This window comes from Manis pentadactyla, chromosome 18, assembly GCF_030020395.1.
Source record: "Manis pentadactyla isolate mManPen7 chromosome 18, mManPen7.hap1, whole genome shotgun sequence".
NCBI lineage: Eukaryota > Metazoa > Chordata > Mammalia > Pholidota > Manidae > Manis > Manis pentadactyla.
Genome location: NC_080036.1, coordinates 25,294,351 through 25,321,765, shown reverse-complemented (window position 1 = coordinate 25,321,765; position 27,415 = coordinate 25,294,351). Strand labels below are relative to the sequence as shown.

The following is a 27,415-nucleotide window of genomic DNA, read 5'->3' as shown; positions in this document are numbered from 1 at the left end:
GGCATTATGACGCCTGGCTACTGCACATTTTGTACTGTCCAAGGCCTAGGAAAACGTGGGATAAAAGTCCTTCATTCATGACTTTATATTCCTTTTGTCCAGAGCCACAAAGGGCAGACCTTGAAAGAGCATCTCCACATATGTCTTTCCACTCAAAAAATGCTAGGCTCTTTCCTTACTACAACTGTTTACATCAGATACTTTCTTACTTAAAAAAACAATTGCTCAAGGCCTGATGTAGTTAGTGGTAAATAAAAATGAAATAAAGAAGAATGTAAATGAATCATGGAATGGGCAGAAAGGAATGGCAGACATTGAAAAAAAACTAAATGACACGTAAATTAACACAGGTTAAATGAACATCTGTTGACTTCTAATGTGAAAATAAACTGGTTAAATACAAGTGAAACTTTATGAGCTAAGTTCATTCATCCAATAAAATACTTTAATAAGGGAAACTTTGTGATTAGAAGAGGATGGGATGGAAGAGACAGATGGGCACATTCCATTGTCAAAGGGGCTATACTTCAAATATGCACACACACAGAAAATGCATGGCACCTGAACAAAAAGGAAGGCTGACTGAAGAGCACACTCATTATTAAGACTGTTACCTCCTTCCCCATTTGTAAGGGCTCTGAAACATACCACCGTGTCACAGAAAGAAGAGAAGCAACCCCCTAAGTTCAAAGAGCTGCTCCCCCTCTGTATTTGCTGAATAATCTCAGGCAAGTGGCTTGATATCTTTGAGCCTCAAGGAAAACCAGGTTTACCGTCAGGATTGATATGGACTGAAACTGGGCTGGAAAAATCGGTCTGCTCACAAGATATCTCTTGGACAAGATACCTCTGGTTCCTCCCTCCTTGTCCTGCATAAGCCGTGTGCTTTCTCTGTCTTTGCCTCTCTGGGTGCCACTGTTCTAACTCTCTTTCCTCAGCATCACAGGAACTTAACATCTTTATGCCTTCAGTTTGCATATCATCCTATGTGGCCTCAGTTTTGCTTTGTGACTTTTCAAAACCTCTATTCCCTGAGATAGCTAAACCACTATTTCACTACTATTAGTTAGAAAGGCCCGTACAGGAATCTGATTGATTGAGCTTATCATTTTTTTTGGATTTATTTTTATTTCCTGAGACATGACTTACATAGAATAAAGTACGTACATTTTAAGCACCTGGCATGTGTTGATATACATATATATTTGCTGTTCTTGAAGTACTACCTCACCTTTGGTCTAATGATGCCGATGAGAGGGTAGGATCATGTAATATGCAATATTGTAGACTAGGTATGTCTTTCCACCAGTTACTTTGGCAGGAACGATTGCCCTAGAGGTCTGTGATAGGCAGGTAGACACAACGATTGAAATTTCTAGTTCGCTGGTACATGGAAATAATTCTTTCAGTGGTTGCTACTGATCATAATGATCAACTGTGGATTATACTACGGATCTTTTATCTATTTATTATTGCCCTCTGCCTTACCTTAGTCTAAAATGTTTTTTTCCTATTATTTGTAAATTCAGCTGCTTCAGGCATAAGTAACTGAGATTCTTAATTTAATCTCAAATAGTTTGTTATAATAGTGTATCACCAGGTTTCTGAGGGATCAAACCTTTGCTGAAGTCATGGCAGTATTTCTGAAAGTCCAACTCCTGCCCTGATGATCCACTGAAATTCTAGCAGTTGCCCCATGGCATCCAACCCTCCAGACTATTGTTTTGGTGACTTAGCAATTCTCTACCATTTGTTCTATTGTTAGTACTGTGTTTGTTTATTCTGCATGTGTCTCAATGTCAGTCTTTAACAAAGAAAAATCTGAGTGACCTGCACAGTCACCATCCAGTAAAGGGCACTCTGATTGGTGCTGGGTTAAGTTTTCACACAAGTCACTTCCTAAGTCTAAGGAATGCCTATAAACGAATAGCTTCCTTTAGGACCAGGAGGCAAATCCATTGTGTTCAGGGTTATGATGTCACTGGGCACAAATACAGTGATCTATACATACTGAGTCTCTTAGAAACAAGTTGTGTTCAAGGACAGGGTACTAACCTATTCAGAAAAGGTCATTACAACTGGCAAACATCTTGCTTGGCTTGAGAGGCTCAAAGTCTTCTGGGTTTCTGGGATTAGGAATAATGATATTCACTTTGTTCAGAAAAGATTTATGTACTGAGGATAAACTAAGAGGAAATAAAGTCATGGATGTGGAAGTTGGCAAAGCAGGCCGTGATGAATCCATCCACGTTAAATTCCACAGGAGAGATGGGAGGATAGAGAGACACTCAAGTCTTCTAAAGAGAAGACAGTAAAAGGGGACAAAGTAACAGGAGAAAAGCATGAGAAGCAAGTGAGGGTGGGGGGAGAGTAAAGGAAAAGGGAAATGAGAAGAAAAGCGGGGATGATAAGCAGATATTATGTTTTCCTTCTCTTGCAGTTAGAGTTCTCTGTTTTGCTGGTCCAGTGACAGCTGTTCTCCGCTCCCACTAATGACAGGAAGCCTATCAGCACCTATCTAGTGGACAGCAACTTAACCTACATAGGAACAAGGGATGAATAGCATGAGCATCTGTCTACTACAGAGCACTTCTCCACATGCTCCAAGATACCAGACGGGCCATTGATATTGGAGCAGAATAAAATATTTAGGAATGGCGCTAGGAAATGTTTCCTACCTATTAGTGTTGTAATACATTTTCTTGCAAGTATTTGCACTTGTAAATACACAGTAAATACACAGAACACTGTATTTCTACACCCTAGGATTACAAACCATGTCTGTTAGGACAGTGGTTCTCAAAAATGCATTCCCTGAATCAGCATCACCTAGAAGTTATTAGAAATGCAAATTATGGACCCCAGTATAGACCTACTGAATCACAATCTTCAGAAGTGGGGCCTAGTGCTCTGTTTTAACAAGCCCTTGGGTGATTTTTTACGTGGCTGAAGTGTGAGAGCCACAATGTAGGGAAATGTTGTGATTCTCATTATGTACATGGAGACTATCTGGCGCCCAGAGGTGAGGTCAAATTATCCACGTAACCCACAAATAACCTAGGCCTGGTTTCTTCCCCTCCCATGTTCCTTCTCCACTTGTTGGGCTTCTTCCCACTTCTGAAAAAGCGAATACGTTTCAGAGCTGCAACGCTTCTCTCTCCTGAATTGGGAACAAAGCTAGAACCCACAGCCAAACACACAAAAAGCAGCCCTGCTGAGCATTCTAACCCTATTTATCGTACTTTGATTAACGGATGGACTGACACAGCTTTTCAAAAGAGGAAACTGTTCAAAGCTAATATCACAACTAACAGGGCTCTACTTTCAAGGAATATGCTGGCCATAAACCTAATCAGCAAGTTCTCAGCACCCTTGCAATAAAATTGAGCCCTGAAGCATCCTGATAAGATTACAGACCTTCTCATTTAAATGGGATTAGAAGTTCTCCATGTCCTTGTCAAATGAAGACCATTCATTGTACCACTGGGAGAGCAATGTCCTTTGTGCAGCTCTTATCAGCTAATCTGCCATGGTCCAAACATCTGTTTGTGTGTGTGTACACATCTGTGTATGTGTGCATGTCTGAATAGACAGAATGTCTAAATATTAGATTTAATGCTAGGAGTCCATCCCCCTGCTACAATCATAAAAATCATATGCGAAGAAAGTGCAATAATTAAAATATAATTACGGAGAACATCCTTTGTATGTGTGTACATTATGAGCAATATTGTTTTGGCACATCGTCTGGATTGAAGACTCCAGAAGGGTGCAATGACCACAGAGCCTAGTGGGGGGATAGCAGAGAATTTTTGTTCGCTGCACACAGTTTCAAATCTTGATTCTGCCACTTATTAGCTACGTGACTTAGGGTAGGTTTCTGAACTTCCGTAAGCCTCAGTAATCTAGTGTGTACAATAAGGGAAATACTATTTCACTTGCAGTTTTACACTGACCATTTTGTGGCATAATAGTGTAGGTAAACAAACTGAAGTTGAAAGGTGCTAAATAATGAGCGATATTATAAAACAACATGGCCTGGCTCTCGGGGAGTAAATAGCACAATTGCTGAGAAATGACAGATACGTGTGAAGCATCAAACCACAATAAAAGAGATAGATGACCAATTAGTAGGGCATGAATGGATATGGTTAATTGCACAATAAATGCTTTTAGAGGTCATAGATGGAGGAGCAGAGAGAGCAAGAGCTACAGAAGATATTCAGATCAGGGATGGTTTAAACTGAGCCTTAAAGGAGGGGGGTGGAGAAGTGAGAAGGGTGAGTGGATGATAATGTGCAGGATGGACTTGGGAGATGGTGGGTACGCTGCCTTGGCTGAGAGGCTGGCTCTGGGGTCATGTGTATTTGCAGATAAGCACAGAAAGGCAGGTTGGGGTGGACTAGATTACAGGGACCTTTGAATGTCAAGTCAATGCATCATATGGACAACCGAAGGAGAATGTCTTTCCAGTTCACCTTAATCTGTCCTATACCCATATAATTCAACAGATCTAGTCAGCCTCCTACTACTCATTATGTTTTCACTGTTGCTGAGAGTAAGAGAGAGACAAGAGGAAAGAGATAAGAGATGGACGCATCACCCCGTTACTGATGGTTAGCTCTGGTGATGGATCGCTCGGGCCACGGCCATCACCCCTCAGCCTTATGCTTCTGGTTCCTTCCTGCTGTGCTGCACTGGGTGGGACCCTTTTGCATTTTCTGTCTTTTTATCTTTCATGTGCTTTGGTCAAGCCTCCCCTATCAGATCGAAAATTTCTCCTCCTTGTTATCAAGGCCTTCTCTCACAGATCTGATAATAAACTGATGAATGCTTTTTGCAATTTCCTAAACCAGTCCCTGCATCTCTGCTGTTTATTCTAAACTTCACATTTTGCATTTGCAGTTCTTCTCCTGGGTAATGACTCCCTAGCAATCTTTACATGTTACCTCTTTTCCATTCTGGGCTGTTTCATTATGAATCTTTCTATATCTTCTTTTTTGAATAATGAATGAAAAATAGTTTTGGATTCCCTTTTTGATCACAGTTGATATTCTATGTCACTTAAGGTATGATTTATTGAATTTATAACTACAATTATTAAATGTTGTCACTCTCTGCCTTCTGTTTAGTTTCCCTTTTTGAAAAAATGAATTGTCTTTGCTTTCTCTCTGTGGCTGTTGTTATATGAACTGTCTTCTCTCACTGAGATATTACTGGTAAATTTATAATTTTAATACTACTAGTTATTATATTAAGGCATTTGAAAATAAAACACTATTATAAAAACTATCTTTCCTACTTCTTAGCCCTTTGCTTAGCTAATTTCTAATTCTAAACTATTTGGATCTTTAAAGATTTGTCTTTATCTTCTATCTGGGCCAAAATAGGGTAACCTAGTCAGTGAAAGATTGAAAATTATAAAATTACCTCAGTTTCTCATGAGCACAGTTGCAAATAAGTCCACATGTAGGGAGCACCAGTTTATTGAGTAAGTTTTTCTTGTAGACCTGAGCACCTGCATAACACAGTCTTCATTCAGTTCAGGTGGGAAGAAGACCCACAGGGACACGGGAGGGGTATGTCTATTTCATGAAGACCTCGGTGCACCTTGAACACCTCACCAGTCATTGTTACATCCACCACTTCAAAGGATACATAGGGCAGGGCCACGCTAAGAAAATACCTACTCTATGGCTAGCTAAGACTTCGACTAGAAGTGTGGAGTCCAAGAAAAGTGGGGATGTCACATGTAAGCCTTGATTAAAGTCCAGGGCTTGGGCAATCTGAGCCAAGCATTCTCTGGCACCTTGAGCCTGTATCCTACCTTGTCCCACTAAACATCTCCAAGTCTTATGTTAAAACTCAGGCTTGGATAGAGCAAGGACAAATCTCTGTCTAAGAAAGCACATTTTTAGAGAGATCTGTGGAGTTGTGGTTAAGAAATTGGGCACAAACTTGGAGCCTTACTGTTTGGGTTCAAATCTCAGTTCAACCACATATCAGCCATGTACACTGTATGTGCCTCAGTTTCCTCAAACGTAAAATGAGGACAATAATAGGATCTGCCTCCTAAGGCTGTTGTGAATGTATGCAAAAATATGTATAAAGTTAACACATGTATATTGCTTAGAATGTTCCTGGGATGTGGGGAATGCTATATAATATTGGCTGATATTATTTGTGGTAAGCTGAATCATAAAAATACATCCCAATGAATCCTGCCCTTATAAAATTCCCTCCCCTTTTAATCATGGGTGGGAACAGAATATGAAGAGGTCTCACTGCCATGATTATGCCATAAGACTTACCGTCATAAGACAAAAGGGAGATTATAAGGATGGGTCTAATTTAATCACACAAGCCCTTTAAAAGCAGAGAGTTTCCTTCCTTCAACTGGTAGCAGAAGAAAAAAGACAGTCAAAGCATAAAGCAAGTTCAACACCCTGTTCCTGGCTTTGAGGTGCCACATGCTGAGGAGAACAGGCAGCTTCTAGGAGCTGAGACCAGCCCCAGCCAAGGAAATGGGGACCTCAGTCCTAAAACCACAGGACCTGAATTCAGTCAACCCCTTGGCTGAGCTTAGACACAGATTCTTTTCCTGAACCTCCAGATAAGATCCTAGGCTGGCTAACATTTGAGTCTCAGCTTTGAACACGCTGAGCAATGAACTCAGGGTGGTTCCCCTGAACTTCTGACCTACAGAAGGTGAGGTAATTAGGGGATGCTGGTCTGCGCTGCTAAATGTGGGGTAATTTGTTTTGCAGCCATATGAAGGTAAGGCACAGTTACTGACATCACCCAGGGGACAGCCCTCTACTCGGGAGGCCCATCGCAGAGCAGGTGATGCAGGTCTACCTGCTTCTCCTCCTTTATCCCACTCCAGTCCCACCGGGGCATCCAACACTGAGGCTGCCTCCTGAGTTGGAGGCATCCCTCATGTGCCATCTTTGCCATATCATCTGCCATAGGCACTGTGGCACCAGCTATGAAGCCCCGTGAGAGAGACTGCCACAGTCACACCTATTTATCATCATCTTCCTCTCACGGCAATGCTCCTCTGTTGCAACAGTTACCCAATTAGTGTGCTTGAAGCCTCCATTTTGTTCTTTTTCCATGCAAAAGTTTTTCCTTAGGAAGCAGAGTATGTGTGTGCGTATGTAGGGGATGGGCAGTGATTCATGGGTGATCCTGAATTTGGGTGTTAATCTCCTTCAACTTTCTGGGTACTGATTTTCCTTGCCTTTTTTTTTTTTTCATGTCATATGTCTGGTCCTGTCACCCTAGAGTCACTTTGGATGAGATGAAAAAAAACAACAACAACCAGCTAACCAACAAGAGCGAAACATTCAGAAGTTTACTTGGATGAACTATCTCTGTGGAATGTCACTGACTTATAGCAGATGACATGGAACTCCATTTCCAACAGAAGTGGGAGGGCAAGTCCCGTTTCTCCTCTTCTTCCTTGCTGAGTGGCCTTGTTGAGGTGGCTTCCTCAGAGCACTGGTAAGTGGAAGTTAAATGAAGTTGAGAGGCAGGGGTAATTTGGGATTTGACATCAGACATCCTGGTCTAATAAAGCAAATTGAGTAGCAATTAAAACTAGGTAATGGTTATATGATCTCATAGGTTTCTGCTTGTAAGATCACAATGCACCCCAAGCACTCTTATTCCAAGGGTGATTTCAAGATAGAACTCTAACAGAAAAAAGAAACACAGCCATGGAGATCACCTTTTACTGTCCACAGAACTCAGGAGCTTGATAAATAGAGACCTGAAAAATCATTTCCTGACCCACATCAGACACTTTAGGAGAAATCCTACTTGTCCTAACCCAAATCTGATTTTGTTGGGATGGTGCCATATTCCTCTATGATCACTTAACCTGCTTGAAATTCATGTTATTTATCTTTAAAAATGTTGCTCTGAACATTTGCTTTGGGTATTTCACATGCACATCACCATCCGCTACCCCTGGGAGATCCCTTCAAAAGGTCACATGGCATTTCTATCTAGAAATATGGAAGACAGGCGGTGCAAAAGTAAGATGGATAGGTATGTGGGGAAAGATAGGTGCTGAGGAGGTTTTAAAATAAGATGTTGAAAATTACAGATTCATTTCGAATTGAATTTGAGTAAGGAATCATGAAAGCAAGAAAAAGGAGAAAGAGAAAAGGAGAGAGAGGGAGAAAGAGAGAGAGAGGGGCAGGGGGAGAAAGAAAGAGAGAGGGGAAGGATGGATGGCCGAAAGGGGCAGGAAGGTAAAGAAGCCACTGGGGGTTGTTTCTTTTTTATTTATTTATTTATTTATTTTTATTTTGGTATCATTAATCTACAATTACATGAGGAACATTATGTTTACTAGGCTCCCCCCTTCACCAAGTCCCCCCCACAAACCCCATTACAGTCACTGTCCATCAGCATAGTAAGGTGCTGTAGAGTCACTACTTGTCTTCTCTGGGTTGCACAGCTCACCCCGTGCCCCCCCACATTATACATGCTAATTGTAATGCCCCCTACTTTTTCCCCACCCTTATCCCTCCCTTCCCACCCATCCTCCCCAGTTCCTTTTCCTTTGGTAACTGTTAGTCCATTCTTGGGTTCTGTGATTGTGCTGCTGTTTTGTTCCTTCAGTTTTCCTTTGTTCTTATACTCCACAAATGAGTGAAATCATTTGGTACTTGTCTTTCTCCACCTGGCTTATTTTAGTGAGCATAATACCCTCTGGCTCCATCCATATTGTTGCAAATGGTAGGATTTGTTTTCTTCTTATGGCTGAGTAGTATTCCATTGTGTATATGTACCACATCTTCTGTATCCATTCATCTACTGGTGGACATTTAGGTTGCTTCCATTTCTTGGCTATTGTAAATAGTGCTGCAATAAACATAGGGGTGCATATGTCTTTTTCAAACTGGGCTGCTGCATTCTTAGGGTAAATTCCTAGGAGTGGAATTCCTGGGTCAAATGGTATTTCTATTTTGAGTTTTTTGAGGAACCTCCATACTGCTTTCCACAATGGTTGAACTAATTTACATTCCCACCAGCAGGGGAGGAGGGGTTGTTTCTTTTTAGGTGGTATTACATGGTAGAAAAAAGGAGATGGACACACACACACTCAGTTCAGAGCCCAAGGTGGCCTCTCTCCTAGCTTCTTACTTTGCAAACACTACTGAATATCTCTGAGACTGTGTTTCTTCATCTACAAATGGGGATAGTTACTTACTGTACAGGGATTTATGAATAATAAACCCTCCACCCAAGAACTGGTACATGGCAGGTGCTCATGATAACTTAGTTGTGATTAACATCATTTTCATATCCAAATAAATTGCCTGAAGCTTCCAAGCTATAGTGTGATGCCCTGGAAATTAACTTCCAGATTTCCTGCTTCCCCTGAATTCTCCTTGTCAACCTCTACCCACAGTCTTTTTATCTGAAACACACAATTTCATCTTCCATTTCCTCAAAATCCTAGGACATGGCTATTTGCGGCAGTAGACTCTTAAGGTTTGAGGGCATTGGGATGGTGTGAAATTAGACCCCACAAAATAGGAAGCAAATGAATATTAAACACTAGACATCACTTCTTTATGAGTCAGGATTTCCTGCAAATCCTCTTTGCTCCTTGGGTTTGGGGAGGCCTCCTCCCCTCTCTTCCGGCCAGTGTACACGCCCTGATCTGACCCATTGCTATCTAATGCACAGCAGAGCAATTCTGTCCTGTATCCCAATAAGGCTCACATTTGCAAATCCACAAATTCATTAAACTGCTTTGCCAAACAGAGGGTCCATCTGCTTTGGAGCTCTACCCTTCACCACTGTGAGAACCTGAAGCAGCCAGACAGGGAGAGCGGAGGAGATTTCCACGTGCTGACTTGCCCTGTTCTGGTCCCGCTATCCCACTGTCTCCTTGCACGATGCCTGAATGCACCTAACCCAGGGGCTGGCACAGGAAACATGCTTGATAGCTGTTAGCTGCCTTTGCCTGCCTGGACCTCTTGCAACATCACACCCCAAATTACCAGAGCAGAAAGTCATTTTGTTCGCAACCCTGAGTGTGTGCAAAGAGGAAGCAGGCCCCAAATGCTGAGAGGCAAGGTCAACAAGAGCAGCCGGCCTGGGCCCAAGGAGAGGTCCGGCGGCAGGAGAGAGGCTGTGAAAGAACTCATTCTGAATGCCAACAAAGAGCCAGCGCTGAGTGGGCGGGTCAACTGTGCAGCCAAGAGGAAATGAGCCAGAGTGCGCCCTCCCCACTCTGCCCCATCTCAGGCATCCTGCCCCGGGTGGCACCACCCAGCCAGAGCTCTCTCCCCACCAGAGCCCCCTGAAAGGCCAGTACTGCAGATGACATTGAAGTGGGTTCTTCACCACCCCACCCCCCAGGTTGCTGACTCAGTTCACCCCTCTCAACGCACGCACACCCCACTGACTTTTTGGTCTTCCTGTTTATGCTGTTACTTCGTTTCATTATTTATTTTTAGCCCTGATTTCGGAAGCTTTTATTCTGCTGGGCGCTGGCAGCATGTCAACCACACTGGTCTGGGCTCTGAAAAGATCATTGTACAGGCCTGGCCCCGGGCCCTCCGGGGACAGAGCGCTAGTGTGAACCACCTCACGCTGCCTCTTCACCCGCCTGGAGGAACCCACAGGCCGGCCTGCATCGTGTCAACGGATATTAGAAATAGAAGCGACTTCAGATTTCACCTGGTCCAGCTCTCCAGTGGAGAAACTGAGACCTGGAGAGATGAAGGGTCATCCCCAAGGGCATGCATTGAAGTGCTAGAGCTGGGCCTCAAACTGTGCATTCTTAATTTCTGGTCAAACGCTCTTTCCCATATGCTAGGGAGTAACGCACAGTACAAAATCATCAGCTCCTAAAGTTCAAGGCAGCTGGCTACCAGAGTGCCGGCTCCATTTTTATTACTTACATATTTATTCTGCACTCTGAATGCACTTACATCCATGAGAAAACCCAAAGGCGAGGATTAGGACATCAGTGGGCGCTCCTCCCGTTGTGCCCAGAGATCCTTCTATTTGTCATTGTTTTTCCTTAAGAAATGCAAAAGCATTTTTCCCAGGAACCAGGAGCGGCGGCCTGGTGTGGCCTGCCTCCTCGGACAGGCTGTGGTAGCCCAGTGAAGAAGGGACATGCTTCAGTTCCCAGGACAATGCTCTCTTTGACTGGGAATATACCGCGGCAGAATTACAAGTGTGCAAGAATAAACAAGGCTGGAGTCAATCTAAAGTTGTTTTACACTCTGTTTTATTAAAGTCAATGCATTTCCGTTCCTATGTGCAGCGCCTAGGTTTGCTTAATTGTAGACACTCAGGGTGAATGCTAATGGGGGCAGAGGACAGTCGTGATTGGAAACCAAGGCCCTTTTCTGACCTCTACAGGCCATTTGCGGGAAAAAAGGAAGCTGTTTCTGGAAAATCACAGAGCAGGAAGCACCACAGACCAGGGCACTGAGGGATGTTTTTCCTGGACGCTTCCTTGCTGCTCTGGGTGTGCTGGACATAGGAGTGTCCTACTTTCCTGCAGCTCTTCTGTGATTAATAGGTAACTGAGGCAACAGGGAGGAGGTCATTCTCAGGGGACTTTGGCATGCAAATTAAGATCTTAATCATTCAACATATATTTAAGGGCCCAACACGTGTTGGGCACAGTGCTAGAACCTCAGGATAAAGCAGTGAACAGCACATCTGTGTTCTCCGAGAACCCACTGGCAATACAGTGCAACAAAAGCCATCAGAGGGTATCTACAAGATGTTCTGGGACTTGGGTCACTGAGGACTGCCTGGAGGAGGTGGAAACAAAGAGGACAAAAGAGGAAGGTACTTCCTGAAAACGGGAAGTGATTTTGTATGACTTCAGCTGGGGTTTATGTGAAGAGAGGCTACCAGAAAGCTAGCCAGTGGCTGGATCAGGAAGTGCTCAAATGCCTTGTCCTTGGGACCCTGGGAGGCTGCTGAAAGGTCGTCAGCAGCAGCAATAGAAACACATTTTCATTCCAAGTATCATCTGGCTGTGCCGGGAAGACAGGCTTGGAGAGGAGGCAAAATCGAAAGTGATGAGAGTGGTGGGGAAATCATTGCTGAAATCCAGGTGGGAAATGAAGGAAGAAGAGAGAGAGAGCAGTAGGCGGACCCAGACCAAAGCTGAGAAGAAGGCTTGACGAGACCAGTGATCATGCCTGTTCAGTGAGATGTGACCGCCCACCTTGCTGGGCCATGCACTGGGCACACAGAGAAACCAGGCATCACAGAGTCCCACTGACATGACCAAGTTTAGGAACCTGGAAGCGGACACGGCGGAGGAGATCATGAAGATCTGGTTTTGAGGTGGAGTGGCGCGTCCTGCAATGATGCCCGGCGTGAGTTATTTATATTTGAGTCAAGGGTTGGAGACACCACCACAACGTCCCTTCCTAGAGACAGAATTGCTTGGTGGCATCCGAAAGGCTATTTTATGGGTCTCGGAAGAGACATTTTCCTCAGAATGCAGACTCAGGTGTCAGACTGTGTGAAAATCATGAACCTCCGGCTTTTGAGCTGTGTAATCTTGGTAAGTCCTTCCTTTTTCATGCTCAGCATCCTCACCTACAACGTGAGTGTAACAAGACGGCTTGCCTCGTAGGGTTAGGCTGTGAAGCATAAACATGACAACCTGTGCAGTGGCCTTAGACTGCTGTACGTGGTAGGTTTTCATATCTGGCATGTGTTCACTGCGACTGTCACAGGTCAGTTTATGTTCCCCTCCTCTGAGGAAATGGGAGGGTGCGGTGGGAAGTCAGGCTCCCCTGGGAGCAGCGTCCAGCCCCATCCCTCCTGAAGTGTCCCTTTCAGTACAGCTGACTCTCACTTTGGAAATGGCAATAATAATGTCCATCTATTGCACCAAATGGTAGTAAGAACTGAAATGAGGGGCTATGAGCACAGTAGGGACACAGACCAGCTTTTCCTCCCCAAATACCTTCTAGAATAACTTCTTCTGATTGAAGTATGGGTGGGGCCTGGTTAATATTATTATATTCAAGAATGTCCACTTCCTGGACGGCAGGACCGTTGGTCTCTGCTTCCTCACTCCTTCCAGCCAACACCGAACCGACCTCAATGCCACTTCTCACCCTGATGCCCAAAGACCAGGCCACACTCAGACACCTCAACTGAACCGTACCAAAGAATTATACTTAATTATTATCATGATTTTATCAGGGAGGGGTCATTGTGGCCATAATACTTGTCTGCTTTTAAGACATCATTTTAACCCCCAAAGGCCCTATAAAAGACTATAAGAGATCACTGAGAGCTCCTCATCAGAATAACTAGTTGGAGCAGCTCAAGATACACATGTCAGACCAGTTTATGTCATGTATTGAAGACAGAGGGCCTCACCTCCTACCAAAATTTCTCCACCTCCATTTCTGCATGACAGCATGGTGTAGCATCATCATTTAGCTCTCCCCTGCCTTGATGATCACGTGTCTGGTGCTGAACCTTCCTTCACGCACTTTGTTTTCTTGTTTAAAGCCCTGGAGTATGTGTCTGTGTGTGTGGTGGGGGCAGAGAGAGGGTTAGGGAAGTCAAGCTCAATTTCAGCCCCATTGGGTTGGAATGTGTGCGAGAGATGATTTTAAGTTATATACCATCGCATATTTTTTATGATGAGACACTGAAAATCTGCAATACAATCCATTTTTATCAAAAAATCTAAACAAAACTTTTTTTCAAAAATCCATTGGGCACACATGAATTCAAACTGAAGGTGAACGAGAAAGGGCATCTCTGGGGAGGACAGCAGCAGGCTCCAGACCTACCGAATTATTTTTGCCCCTGAAAAGCTTTCACAGTGGGTAACCAGGCTACTGTCTGTGTGTCTTTCTGAGACTGGAGCCTGCAGGGAGCTGGAGCAGGTTGTTCCAGCAGGACAAGAGGAATCCATCATTCTAATGCCAATGCAAATGATCAAACGCATCGTGCCGGCCACTGCCCTGCATCCGAAACATGGATGACTAATGTCAGGCATTCTAAGGAAGCTCCTTCTCTTGGCAAAGAGCAGAAGCTCCCCTTGGTATGTGAAATTGACTCCCCAGCTCAGTTGTCCAGGCTGGGAAATGGAAGCTGTGTGTGAGAATGTCTCCCCTTTAGGGTGTGACATGACCTCACTTGTGTTGGCAACCCTTAATGTGAGCTTGTAACTCAAGGATTAGGTTATTTTCAAATGTCCTTTGTGGCTCTGAATCCTTTTACTGGAGGCCCAAAAGGAACTGGAGTCAATAGATGCAATTCCCACACCCTCATGCCTCAGGGTCCCGAAGGCAGCCAAGTTGGCGCATTGCACATGGAGCCATGCACCAGTTCTCACCAAAGTGAGCCTACAGTCCAGAGCCCCTGATGAATACTGCAGCCACCAGAGATTCTTAGGGACTCTGCTCCTCTATTCTCACTGCTCTGTCTAAACATTTGCACAACACGGGGAAGGACAAGGTCACCCTGCTCCTTGTTAAGTTCGCCCTACATGGGAAACAGTCTTCTATGGCAACCACCAGCTTGAGAGACCAGGCTGTACTTGAGCTAGATGCCCTTTATGGGAAACCAATCACCCTTCCTATAAAACAAGCTCTAGAGGAATTTAAGGAAATGTATAGGATTTCATTGAGACATCGGATGTCTACACGTGAGGCTGGGGGAAAGATACATTTTTGACTGCCTTCAAGCATATTAGTGCTGGAAGAGATAGAAAGATATAGCAGGGACATTCATCTCAAGAGTTCTCCATGCACTGGCCTATAGGGTGGGCTGTAAAAATGCATAAGTAAAATTATATATAACAAGCATGCTATAAAAGGGACATATGAATAGTACAATAGGGGCACAGAAGAAAGATTATATAGCTTTGCTTAGGTGATTAGGAAAGGTTTTACAGAAGAAACGTGATATTTGAACTGGATCTCAAAACCCCCGAATGATATAATGAGAGTTGCTTATCAGAGACAGAAGAAAAATGTGAAAGGGTTTGAAAAAGCAAATAGAGCTTCTAGGGAGCTGTCTGGCTCAAGAAGTGGTGTGTGTGCATCCGTGTGCATGTCCACACAGATGCACACAGGTGGTGAGGTAGATTAACCTACATCCCACGGCAGAGTGAGGAGATCAGGGGATGGTGGGAAGTTAGTCTGTAGAGGAGAGCTGGGCCAGGTGGCAAAGACATCTAGGATACCTCCTGCAGGACATATGAAGCCAAAGACTTTACTGCTTCAGGGAATTGTCAAGAAGAGCCAGCAGATGCCACTGTGAGGGGTCATGGAAGCACGACCCTTTGGAGATCATAAGCAGCCTTGTGCTTTCCTACTACCAAGAGGGCAATCCTAGAGGTGAAAAAAGTGAGCTCTCCACCTTTGGCCATCAGAGAAAGTGCTCAAGGCTGCCCCAGGCAACTGCAGGACCCCGCAACGCCTCCATGCCCCAGTCCTCACCCTGCCCTGCAGACTGAAGCTGGAACAGGACAGCTGTGCGCAGAGCCTGGCCCCCATCACCTCTTTAGACTCCCATCCCCTCTGCACACTGTAAACCACATCTGTTTCCCATCAGAGCCTACAACTCTCTGGAATTCTTGAGTCATCTCCTTTGGCTCTGAGTTCTGAAGGACATGTTTTGCAGAATACTTTACCATGGTGTTTTGGCCAGCAAGAAACATGTGGCCAGGCAGGAAGAGCTGGCAGAGAGTCCTTCCCACCTCCCCCAGACTGAAGATTGGTGAGGCGGGACACAGAGTGGCCCCCAGTCCTCCCGGAAAGGGCAGGGGGTCTGGTCTCTCCCACTCCCCTGTTCCCTCCAAGCAACTCCTCAGCTGACTGGCACCTGGGCTCAACGGCTGAGGACCTCCACCAAGGTTCCTAGAACTCTGCATGTACCTGTCCTGCTGATGGACCTCTAGCTTGTAGGGGTCCTTTCCAACTTCACAGGCCCCCAGGATTCTAAGTGGCTCCAAATTGCACGCATTCTCTCTCAACTCACCACAAACCTGTTGATCTTCAAATATGATGACTTCACATCCAAAGTACTCCTCAGACTCCTGAATGACCAGCATAGCTAAGATGCCAATCAGTGAGTCGTGAACAAGCGGGCAGTGGTACTGATACATACCTGCTAACATCAGACCTGGACATGCCTCTGTTGAAAATGCTGTCTCCCCCAGTACATTCAGAATAAAGTTCAACCTTTTCATCAGGTATGTCAAATGCTGCTTGATTAGATTGATGCCAGTTTCAACTTCATTCTTGTCTCTCTCCCCTTTCCCCACGTATAAACACATCCTTTAAACCATCACACTAAGCATGTTATTTCATGTTCTAACCCTACCACAGGGCCTTTGCACAAACCTTTTCCATTTCTTAGCATGTCTTTTCTCTCCTTTTTACTTGCACATCTTTCAAGAATCACCCAAATTATCATCTTTTGGTAGACGTTTCCCACCACTGCTGTCCCCATTAGATTAGGTGATTCCATATTATCCTCTGCATAGCTCCATAATGGCCCCTGTATAAAAATATTTATTTTTCATCTCCCCCTGAACTATGAGTAACTTGAAAGCACACAATGGGTCTTTCTGTGTCCTTAGAGTGTAGAAAAGTATATGACACATAGTAGGTGTTTAATATATGATTGTTACATGGATGAATCGAATATTTCATGAACTTTTCTAAACATGCCACAGAGAAATTTACCTGTCCTCGCCATTTCTCTCAAAAACATGTTAGATGACTAGAAACTAATCCTACAAACCATTTGAGCCAAGGTACAAACAGGTGATGAGGACAGTATTATTTCCATCCCTCCCAGCATTTACGTTTTCAACCATTTCATCTTCTTGACTCCTCAAAGCAGGAAACAAAGAGAAACATTATGTGATCCTCTATTTTATAGTGGAAATTTTGACTATGAGCAAAGTGAAGGGATGTTATTAGCTTGGATTTGAAGTCAGCATCTTTGTTATTTCCCTCAAACCTCTTACATATGTTACAAAACTCTGAATGTCCTCCTATAAAGGCTGAATATGTGATTTCTGAACAAATAAATTTCTGAGCAAAGACTTTGGAAGAGTTGGAAAAAGAAGCAATTACCAGTACTAATAGTAACAATAATATCAACTCCCTAAATTATAGCACGCATGCCTTTCTCCTCTCCCAGGGGACTAAATCATGGCAACATTTTGTTCTGTGGTTCCCTGCTGGTCTAGAGGTGTGGGCTATGAGTTTTCTCTGAAGTTATTCTGTTTCCAAAATCTCTTGGTGGTGATTGGTGTATCAGGAAAAGCTCTTTGGCAGGTATTTGATTCCCAAAATACATTATTCCCTTTAGTATTAAAATCCCACATTTTTAGCTGGACCCACCTCAAATAAAGACTATGTTTTCTGGCCTTTCTTGTAGCGACTTGTGGTCACAGGACCACTTTCTGGATGGTGGGATTAAGGCAAAGTGTTACATATAGCTTTTTATACATAAGTACATACAGAGAAGATGTTCTCCTTTTCCTGTCCTTTTTGCTGACTGGGATATAGATGCAGATTCTGATACTCAGCAGCCATCTTAGACTAAGAGTAGAAGCAACAGAGCAGATCTAGAAAGCCATAGAAGCACGGCCCTGACACTATATGCCCAGGATACTAGCCCTGGCCTGTCTACATCTGGAATTCTGTTTGAAAGATGACTAGACTTCCATCTTTCAAAAGCTACCGCTATTTTGGATTTTCCGTCTCTCCTAGCCAAAATGAATAATCCTAACTAAATATACATGGCATCTGGACAAACAAAATTGGACCTAACATATTTTCTCCATCTAATCTCCCATCCTACATCTGCCTTCCACATCCCTTTTCATCCTTTCTGAGTGGGCCCTGCGCTCCTCGTCATGTACGTCTCTAGGCTGCTTCTCTCTGCCTGCGGAAGGGCCTTGGTCCAGCTTCACTTATTTTTAGCCATCCCGACCTCCTAGGCTCTGCTCCCACGGAACCTCCTTCCTAGATGCCCCTCCAGGAAGAGAAAATGTCTTCCAACCATGTTACTCTGGAGACTGCTATTTTGTAACTGTGAGAATATTTAAATGGAATGCTCTGCTTGGGTGATGGGGAAAATAAGCCAACTTCATTGAGTCTAGCATGTGCCAAACATTTTATATATTACCTCTTTCATCTTCAAAATAACTTTTGATATAGATATGCTCATCTCCATTGTATATATAAGAAAACTGAGGTTTGGGGAGATTTAATTACTTGCCTAAGTTCTCATGACGTGTAACTGCCAAGTCCTAGATATGAGCCACATCTGTCTGAGTCTGAAATGAATGATTTTCCCACTATGTCTTGCTGCTTCCTGTCTTATGGCTAGTGGCTTAAATTCACAGGATTTTAAAATTTGTAAAGACCAATGGTCATGTCTCATTCAGCATTGTGACCCTTCTCTAGAATCTAGGAAGGCTCCTGGCCTTGTACTGAATCTGTAAAATAAATACATTAAGACAGACCAAGGAATGACACTCACACAACCTTTTGTATTCAGTCATCTGGCAAGTGAAGACCCTGCCAAGACTCTCAGAGTCTCAGTGGGGTTCATGGTTTCTGCTGATTTGCTCAGATGCTATGGCAGGGAGACAACAATAAGAATTAACATCCATAGAACAACTCAAACAATTTAGAATTCTGGTTGAGAAGCCGAGAAGAAAGCCCACATCCTCTTAATTCCATCCACTGCAATTTCCAGCACAGAGCAAGGTTGAGAGGATCCATGATAATCTGAGGGTCTCGTTCTAGAACAACAGCAGCTTGCACAGTCTCCAAAGGCCATCTAACTATGTGTGCAACATGGTATAAATACGAAGCAGTCAGCCTTTTACGCATAATGAGGCTGGAACAAAATCTAGAAATAGGGTTGCTGAGCTCGCATGGGCTGGCTTTTTGTACCAACGTTGCGTGTGTCTGATGGAGAAGAAACGACAGAGCTGCTAGTCCAAGGGTTAGGGACGCAGACCAGGCCCTGGAGCTCCCTCGCCCGGCCCCCCGGCCTCTTCCTCTCCCTTGTGGAAGGCACACTCCTGGATCTGTTGGTCCAGCTCAGAGAAGCTCTCTGCCCCGTCTGAGCTCCCGTCTGTACCGTAATCGATCTCCTCCATGCAAAAGGGCTCATCGTCCAGGTCTGAGGTGGCACTGCTGCGGAGGCACCTGCCGCAGGTTCCCGGGAAACGTGGGGAAGAAAGGCAAGGGAGGCGAGGAAGGGAGGGAGACGGGAAAGGAGGGAAAATGCAGGAGGGAAGGGAAATAGAAAGAGGGAGGTGGCAGTGAAGGAGAGGGAAACGAAAAGAGAAATTATGCAGAGGAAGGAACATTGACATTAATTGGAAAAGGAGAGGAGGGGTTATCTTCTCTGAGGTTCCATCCCCACAGCTCCTGGTCCTTTAAAGGGGCTGCATACCCAGCCCCCTGGGCCCTCAGTCAAGTCCTTGAGATGGGGCCAGGGAATCATATATGATCTTTGGGTTTCCTTCTTCCATTGCCTGCAAATCTGCATTTCTAAGTCCACTCAGAGGACTTCCAGTCAGAGGATGTGGACAACCTCACATCTTTAAGATCTTTGGGGTCCTTTAGACTCAAACTGAAAGACCAGAGAAGGCTGTCACTGAGTATCTGAGAATATCATGTCATCTATGCCTAGGAAGGAGTGGGACTGGAATTCAGGTAGGTAAGAGTCAAAATACCTGCGTCACACTCTAGCTCAGAGCACTATGGGTATATTGCATAGCTCTCCTTCATCGTGATGAATGGGTTATTGGAATTGGAAAAATTAATCCAGGTTGAAATTAATAAGGAGGAGAATGGAGAATAGGTGGGCAAACAGAATTCTCTCCCTACTATGTCTGTAGTTCCCTATAATCTCCCTATCACCTTTTATATTAGTTTACTCACAACTGGAATATCAACAGCGGATGGCCAGTGAGAAATAGAAAAGGACAACAGGAATGGATAACAAACCTTGACCACATACTGTGAGCAAGGGAAATTTCTCCCCAAGGAGTTGTGTATCTATTGCATTTGCATGAAGTATCTTCTTCCCTGAAGACATTCTAATCACTCTCTACTTAGGACTTAACCAATTGGGATTAACTGTGCTGGGGTTTCTATTCTGTGATTTATGGGAGGCAAGCACTTCGTAAGTCAGGCAGAGCTGTTCATCCACCTGCCTCGCCATAAACAATGAAAATGGATAATCACAGGCATGGTTAAGTGTTAGCTTGGGAAATGAATCAGAGGCCAGTTTCTTAATTGTCTCCTGACTGATGGGAACTGCTTCCATGCTCTCCAGGCCCTCAGTACTCTAAACAGAAGGTCTGGTGGGATCCTGCCTGAAGGGAGAGGAAGGGGAAGACATATGAAGCTTGTTTCCACAGCACCACAGCATTAAGTTGTTATCATATTTTACAGGCAGGATTGTGGGTGATAAAGTAGTTGAATAAAGAAAGGCAAGAGCTCAAGTCATCAAGAACACTGAGTGCCTGTGACTCAGCTGTCATGATCCCAGGGACCAAGCTGACAGTGCTGTCCAATGTCACAAGCGTGGGTTAAATCCTGGCTATGGGGCTTTGGGAAGCCCTGGAACCTCATAGAATGGCAACGATGCTACCTCCAGAGTGGTGAATACTAAATGAGAAAACACACAGATGCTTCTAGCAGAGTGCCCTGCAAGACAAGGGCAATCAACACAGTTCTACTGCTCTACTGTGGGTCCTAAAGAAGAGGGTGAAACACCACGTTGAAGCAGAGCATGCACTGAGATTTGTTGCTTCACACCTGGGTTCCGGCAATAACTCCTGCAAAACTGTTCAAATCAGCTCTGCAAATAACTTCACTAAAACATAATTTTTATCATGCCCCTTCCAGATTCAGGAGCTTGCAGTAATTCTCCCTCGCTCATTGATGCAATGTGAGTATCAATGGATAGGATGTTCCTAACAGGTCCAGTTGGCAGGTATCCATGAGTAAACAACCAGGTCAGTCTTCTCCTAAGGAGGCCCTGCCTTTCATCCACTGTGGAATCTGCTCCAGTCACTCAGGATGTGGGCCTTTCCCACTGCAGTCACGTAGTCAGGCTGTTTCTTGCTGCGCTTATTCAAACCAACCAGACGGAATGGCGCTCCTCTCCTTTACTCACATAACTGATTTCTTATACCCAAAATGATCTTCCAACTCAACATCCAACGAAATAAAATACATTATTTTTTAAAAGCTCATCTCAATTTCCACCAAATGACTGTTTTGATAACTCCGTTTCCTTGGAATTTCCCTCTAAATATTCATCTTTACATATTCATTTAGCTTGTTCTGATCCCGAATAATGTTTGTAGTCTTATTCTGAACAAGGTCCACGCCTGTCTCTGATTCATGTTCATGTTAGCCCATTGAACACGGAGCATGTGCTGAGAACACAGAAGACATGGTAAGTTGCCAGATTGAACATATAGCAGGTATCTATGTAGAAAAATCTATAGTTTGGACTATCTTTTGGGAAATTCTTATTTTTTTCTTGATTTCTTTTCCAAAGGTTTTATATATGAATTAACTGTAACCACCACATTGGTGCAGTTTAGTGATATCAAACAAATATGGTTTTCTTTGTCATTCATATGCATATAAGTCAATATAATATATGTCATAAATACAACATATGATCAATATATATATAATATACAATGTAAGAAGGCCTAAAATAGTCTGTGTTCCTCACTTATTTGCCCAAGTGCTATCTATGTAAGTATCTGATAAGTTAGGGAATCAAATTATGTATTCAGGACTTCCACTTCTGTATTGACAGAGAAGTAGTTCTCCCTTTTCTGCCTCACAAATTACCCTGGATATTACATATAAAGTGAACATAAGAAAAACTCTGAAATGTGGGTGAAATATGGAGAGAAGACGGGGATCAGATAGGGGTCTCAGGACCTGAAGGCCAGCATGGCGGTGACTTGCTGTGGTTTTCTTTGCCTCATGTACCCCAGCCTTGGAGTTGGAGGACCTGACCGCCTGGGAATGCTAACAGGTGCAGATTAAAGAGCCCTAATAAGAGCTAGCTCGCTCTCGCCAAATAATGAGGGAAGAGCCAGCCTAGCAAGAAAGACAAGTTTAAACTATAATAGCTCTACTCCAGCCAAACACCACAGGAAAACCAGCATCTCAAACCCCATAGGGCCAACAAAGCAGGGAGCCCAGATTTCTACTTCCAACAGACTGAAATGAGGTACCCACAATCCCCTTCTCTCCCCTATGAGGAAGCATCAGAGAAGGCAGAACAAGGAGCCTGACCCAATGTGCAATAATGATGTCCCTTACCCTCACTCACTCCCAGTGGCACCATATGGGGAGCCTGGGCTTCCACATGCAAAACTGTCGGTAACAAGATTGTCCTCCGTCACTGTCAGTGGGCGGCAGTGACAGGCCCTCCTGCCCTCTCCACCCAGGTGGTATTAGTGAAGGCCCACTGGAGAGCTGAGACTCTCACCACTGCCCACCAGTAATAGGATTACTCACAGAACTGGGTGTTGATGTGGCTTAATGGGGAAATTAGACCATCACCCCCACCTGGCTATAACAAGGTCCTTCTTGATCCTGTCTGAGGGCTATCAGAGGAGACCAGTTAAACACAATATTTAAATAAGATCCTCATCCCAGAGTATAACACCTCAAATGTCCAACTTGCAGTATAAAATCATTCATCAAACCAAGAATCAGGACAACCAATAGATGCCAACAACAGCATGCGATAGATATAAGAATTATCTAACAAGGATTTTAAAGTAGACATCATACAAGAGCTCCACTGAGTAATTCTGGGCCTGCATGAACAAAAACAGAATGTCTCAGTAAGGAAATAGAAAATGTGAGCCAAAACAAAAAATACATATATAGCTATGGAATAAATAAATATATCTAAATAAATATATGTGGGCTATAAAGAAAAATCAAATAAAATTTTAGAAGTGAGAAGTATTAAATAATAAATAGAAAACTTGGCAAAGAAACAGAAAGTCTCAGCAAAGAAAGAGATGACATACTAAATAAAAATGTCAATGGGTGAGTTCAAAAGCAGAATGGAAAGGACAGAGGAAAGACTCAGTGAACTTGAAAGTAAAAGAACAGAAATCACTCAACCTGAACAGCATTGAAAACAGACTAAATTAATGAGCAAAACATCAAGTCCCTGTGAGACTGTAACCAAAGATCTAACATTCATTTAATCAGGACCCCAAAAGAGAAGCTGAGAAAGTATTCAAAGTAGTAATGCCTGAAAACTTCTTACATTTTGCAAAGGACACAACCTGCAAGTACAAGAACCTGAGCAAACCCCAAACAGATAAATCCAAAGACACACCAAGAAAGATTATAGCCAACCTTCTGAAAACTAAAAATACATTAAAAATCCTGAAAGCTTTGAGAGAGAAACTTAAGGGGAAGGATGCTATAGAGGAAACATAATTTGAATGTCAGCAAAGTCCTCATCAGAATCCACAGAGGCTAGGAGAAATGGAACACTTGCTTTTCATAATCAAAAGAAAAGGACTTTACACCTAGAATTCTAAAACCAGAAAACTACCCTTCAAAAATGCAGGGAAAATGATGACATTCTTATGTGAAATAAAGTTTTGAGAATTTGTTGCCAGCAGACCTACCCTGTAAGAACAGCTAAGGGCAAATCCTCTAAGCAGAAGTAAAATAATAAAAGAAGGAATTTGGGGACATAAGGAAGGGAGAGATTGTTAAAATATGGATAAGTACAATAGATTTTCCTTTTCCTCCTGAGTTATTAAAATAATGTTTGATGGTTGAAGCAAAAATAATGAAATTGTGTGATGTGGTTCTCATTGTATTATATAAATGTTTAAGATAATTATGTAATAAATGGTAGGTCAAAAATGTAGATGGAAGCAAGTTTTCTACATTTTGCTTGAACTGGCAATAGCATGATGCCAGGAGGTTATAATAACTTGTGTGTATATAATGTTAACACCTACAGCTCTAAAACATTATACATAGAGATATACTCAAGATCCTACTGAAAAATCAAAATGAAATTCTAAAAAAAATGTACTCACAGAAGACAGGAGAAAGGAAATAACGATTAAAGTAAGAAAAAGAGAACAAATAGGAAAATAATAAAATGGAAGACTTACCTCTAACATATCAATAATGTCAAATGAAAATTGTCTAAATACACCATTTAATTAAAAGAGAGATTGTCAAAGCAGTTCAAAAAATATGATCCAACTGTAGATTGTCTATAATGATTCATTTAAAATATAATGGAACAGGTGGACTGAAAGTAAAAGAATGGAAAAGATATACCATTTAAACATTAATTTAAAAAAAGCAGGAGTCACTAATTAATAGCAGATAAGGTAATCATCACAGCAAAGGAAATATCCAGGGACATAAAGGTACACGATGATAAAAATGTTAAGAAATCAAGATGTCATAGCACTCCTGTATGTATATGCACCAAACAAGACAACAAAAACTGATAGAACTAGGAAAATTAAACATACCTATAATTACAGCTCTAATTCAATTCTCTTTGCTCAACAGTTGATTAAACAACTAGACAGAAAAACAGATATCATTAACTAACAAAATATAGTTGACATTCATAGACTACTCTGCCCACAACAGCAGAATACAAATATATAGCAAGATAGACCACACTCTGAGACATGAATAAACCTCAACAAATTTAAAAGATGTGAAATTGTGCAGAGCATTCCCTGACCACAGTGAAATCAAGCTAGAAATCAGAACAACAAAAGGAACATTTCCAAACACCTGGAAAGTAAATAAAAACAGTTCTAAATACTTCAGGAAGTCAAAGAGGGTATCTTCAGGAAAAGAAAAAAAATACATTGAACTGAATGAAAATGGAAATATATCAATATTTGTGGGACAAAGAGTCATTTCCAGAAGGAAATTAATAGCAGTAATGCTTACCTTATACAAATATAAAATAAAAATCTAAGCTATAACCTCAAGAAAGAAGAAAGAGGAGAGCAAAATAAACCCCAAACAAGTAGAGAAAATGAAATAATAAAGATATAAGCAAAAACCACTGTAACTGGAACAGATAAACACTGGAGAAAATCAATGAAAAAAAGGGCTGACTGCGGGCAAAGATCTATTAAAATTGATCACTCTCTAACAAGGCTGGCAAACAAAAAAGAAGAAAGGCACTAATTATCAATATCAGGATAAAACTGGGCCTGTAACTACAGACCCTGCAGATATCAAGAGGATAATAGCACAAAAACCTCTGCACACACAAACTTGACAACTTAGATGCTATAGACTAACACCTCATAAAAAAACAAAAATTACCACAACCTACCCTGTATGAAATAGATGACTTGCATAGCCCTATACCTATGAAGGAAATTGAATTCATAATTTACAACTCTTGAAAAAGAAATCTCTAGGTCCAACTATACTCACTGGGGAATTCTCTATTATTAAAGAATTAACACCAATTCTACACAATCACTTCCAGAAAATAAAAGAGGAGGGAATACTTCCCATTCATTTTATGAGCAGAGTATTACCCTGATACTAAAATCAAAGATATTAAAAAGAAATGAAGAACACTACACACCAATATCCCTCATGACTAGAAATATAACACCCTTAACAAACTATAAGCAAATTGAATTCAGCATTATATAAAAAGAATTTTACACCCTGACCAAGTAGAGTTAATTCCAGGGATGCAAGACTGGTTCAATATTCAAAAATCAATCAATGTAATCCAAAGTATTAACAGGCTAATGAAGAAAAGTTACATGATCATATAAATTTATGCAGAAAATGCATTTGATAAAATGAATACCCATTAAAGATAAATACTCTCAGCTCTCAGAAAAGATCATAATTGCAGGGGACATCTTTGCCTTGATAAAGAACATGCACAAAAAACTACAACTAATATACTTACTGGTGGAAGACTGAATGCTTTTCACCATGATCAGGAAGATGTCAAAGATGTATACTCTCACCATTTCTGTTCAACATAGTACTATTAGAATTGGAAGTTCTATCCAGCACAGTAAGAAAGGAAAATAATAAAGGCATATAGGTAGGAAAGGAAGAAATGAAACTACCTCTACTTGGGAATGCATTAAAAAAAAAACAAATAAAGAAAAAATAATTCCTAGAACTGTAAGTGAGGTCAGTGAAGTTACATGGTACAAGATCAAAATACAAAAATCAATTATACTTCTATTAGTGAGAATGAATGCTTTTAAAATAACTAAACATTTATAATCACTAAACAAAAATGAAATATTTAGGTGTTAATAGATTAAATCACACCAGATTTGTATGCTAAAATAATAGAAAAAGTTGATGAAAGAAATCAAAGATTTAAATAAATGGAGAAACATACGTGGGTTAAAAGACTTAACATTGTAGATAGCAATTTTCTCCAAATTTTGAGCATTTTGAGAAATTCCAACAATTTTGAAACAAAAATAAAGTGGGAAAAATCACTACTCAATTTCAAGACTTCTTATATAGCTACAGTTATCATACAGTTATCATTGATCTACTTTGATTTTAGTAGAGTGATAGACATGCAGATCAAGAACACAGAACAGAGAACCCAGAAATATATCCACGCAAGTAAGACCAATTTATTTTTTGACAAAAGTTCAAAAGCAACTCAATCAGTAAGAAAGTTTAGGTTTGGTGTGGGGAATCTAGGAAACGTGAGAAACAAACTCATCAGGGCATGATTTATCACTGTGTGCAGTGTGCATGGTAAACCTGAAGAAGGACCAGGTATCACTTTTCCATGACACACACACCTAACTCAGATAAATTGTTTTTGTGCAAGGTGGAATGGAGGAAAGAAAACAAATCAAGATTTGCAGCTACTTATTAGTCAGCACATCAGAGTGGAGAATATAAACACTCCAAGAAAAGGAAATTTATTCTGGAGCCTTAATAAAACTCAAGCTTTTTTATCTTGGATTTTTCCCATTCTCATTCATTAATCCATGTAATTATTTTTTCATTAATGATTTGTCATCACCTACTAGATCAAAGATAAAAGATACGAAGAGTACATTTTTTTAGCTCAAGAAAGAAACTGAAGATGATTAAAAATGATGGAAAAAGCAATCACATTTGAAGCAGTAAGAATTACTACAGAAAATGGGAAAAAAAAATCATCAACAGGGAAGTCAGAGCTCTGAAATTTATATAAAACCCCCATTGGACATATCCAAGAGATCAAAGAAGATAATGGATAGGGATACAGAGAAAAAATAAGCAAGAGTTAATATAGTGGAGAAAGATTATAATCAAATTTGTATAATAATTCAATATACAGT

The 27,415-nt window shown here is 42.0% G+C and overlaps 1 protein-coding gene across 8 annotated transcripts in view; it reads right to left on the bottom strand.

Annotated features, from left to right (window-relative positions):
• AGBL1 (AGBL carboxypeptidase 1) overlaps positions 1-27,415 on the bottom strand; it is an 834,111-nt gene that overhangs the window by 166,146 nt on the left and 640,550 nt on the right. For 2 of the 8 annotated variants that reach the window (XM_057494806.1, XM_057494809.1), the window contains exon 23: positions 17,000-19,217. The exons of 2 other annotated variants lie outside the window; for them this stretch is intronic. In XM_057494806.1, coding sequence (XP_057350789.1) covers positions 19,013-19,217 — 205 coding nt within the window. In that variant the 3' untranslated portion in view covers positions 17,000-19,012. Of the gene's footprint in view, positions 1-16,998; positions 19,218-27,415 lie in introns of those variants that run through there. 4 more of the 8 variants (XM_057494794.1, XM_057494808.1, XM_057494793.1 and 1 more) reach the window with 3 other exon arrangements.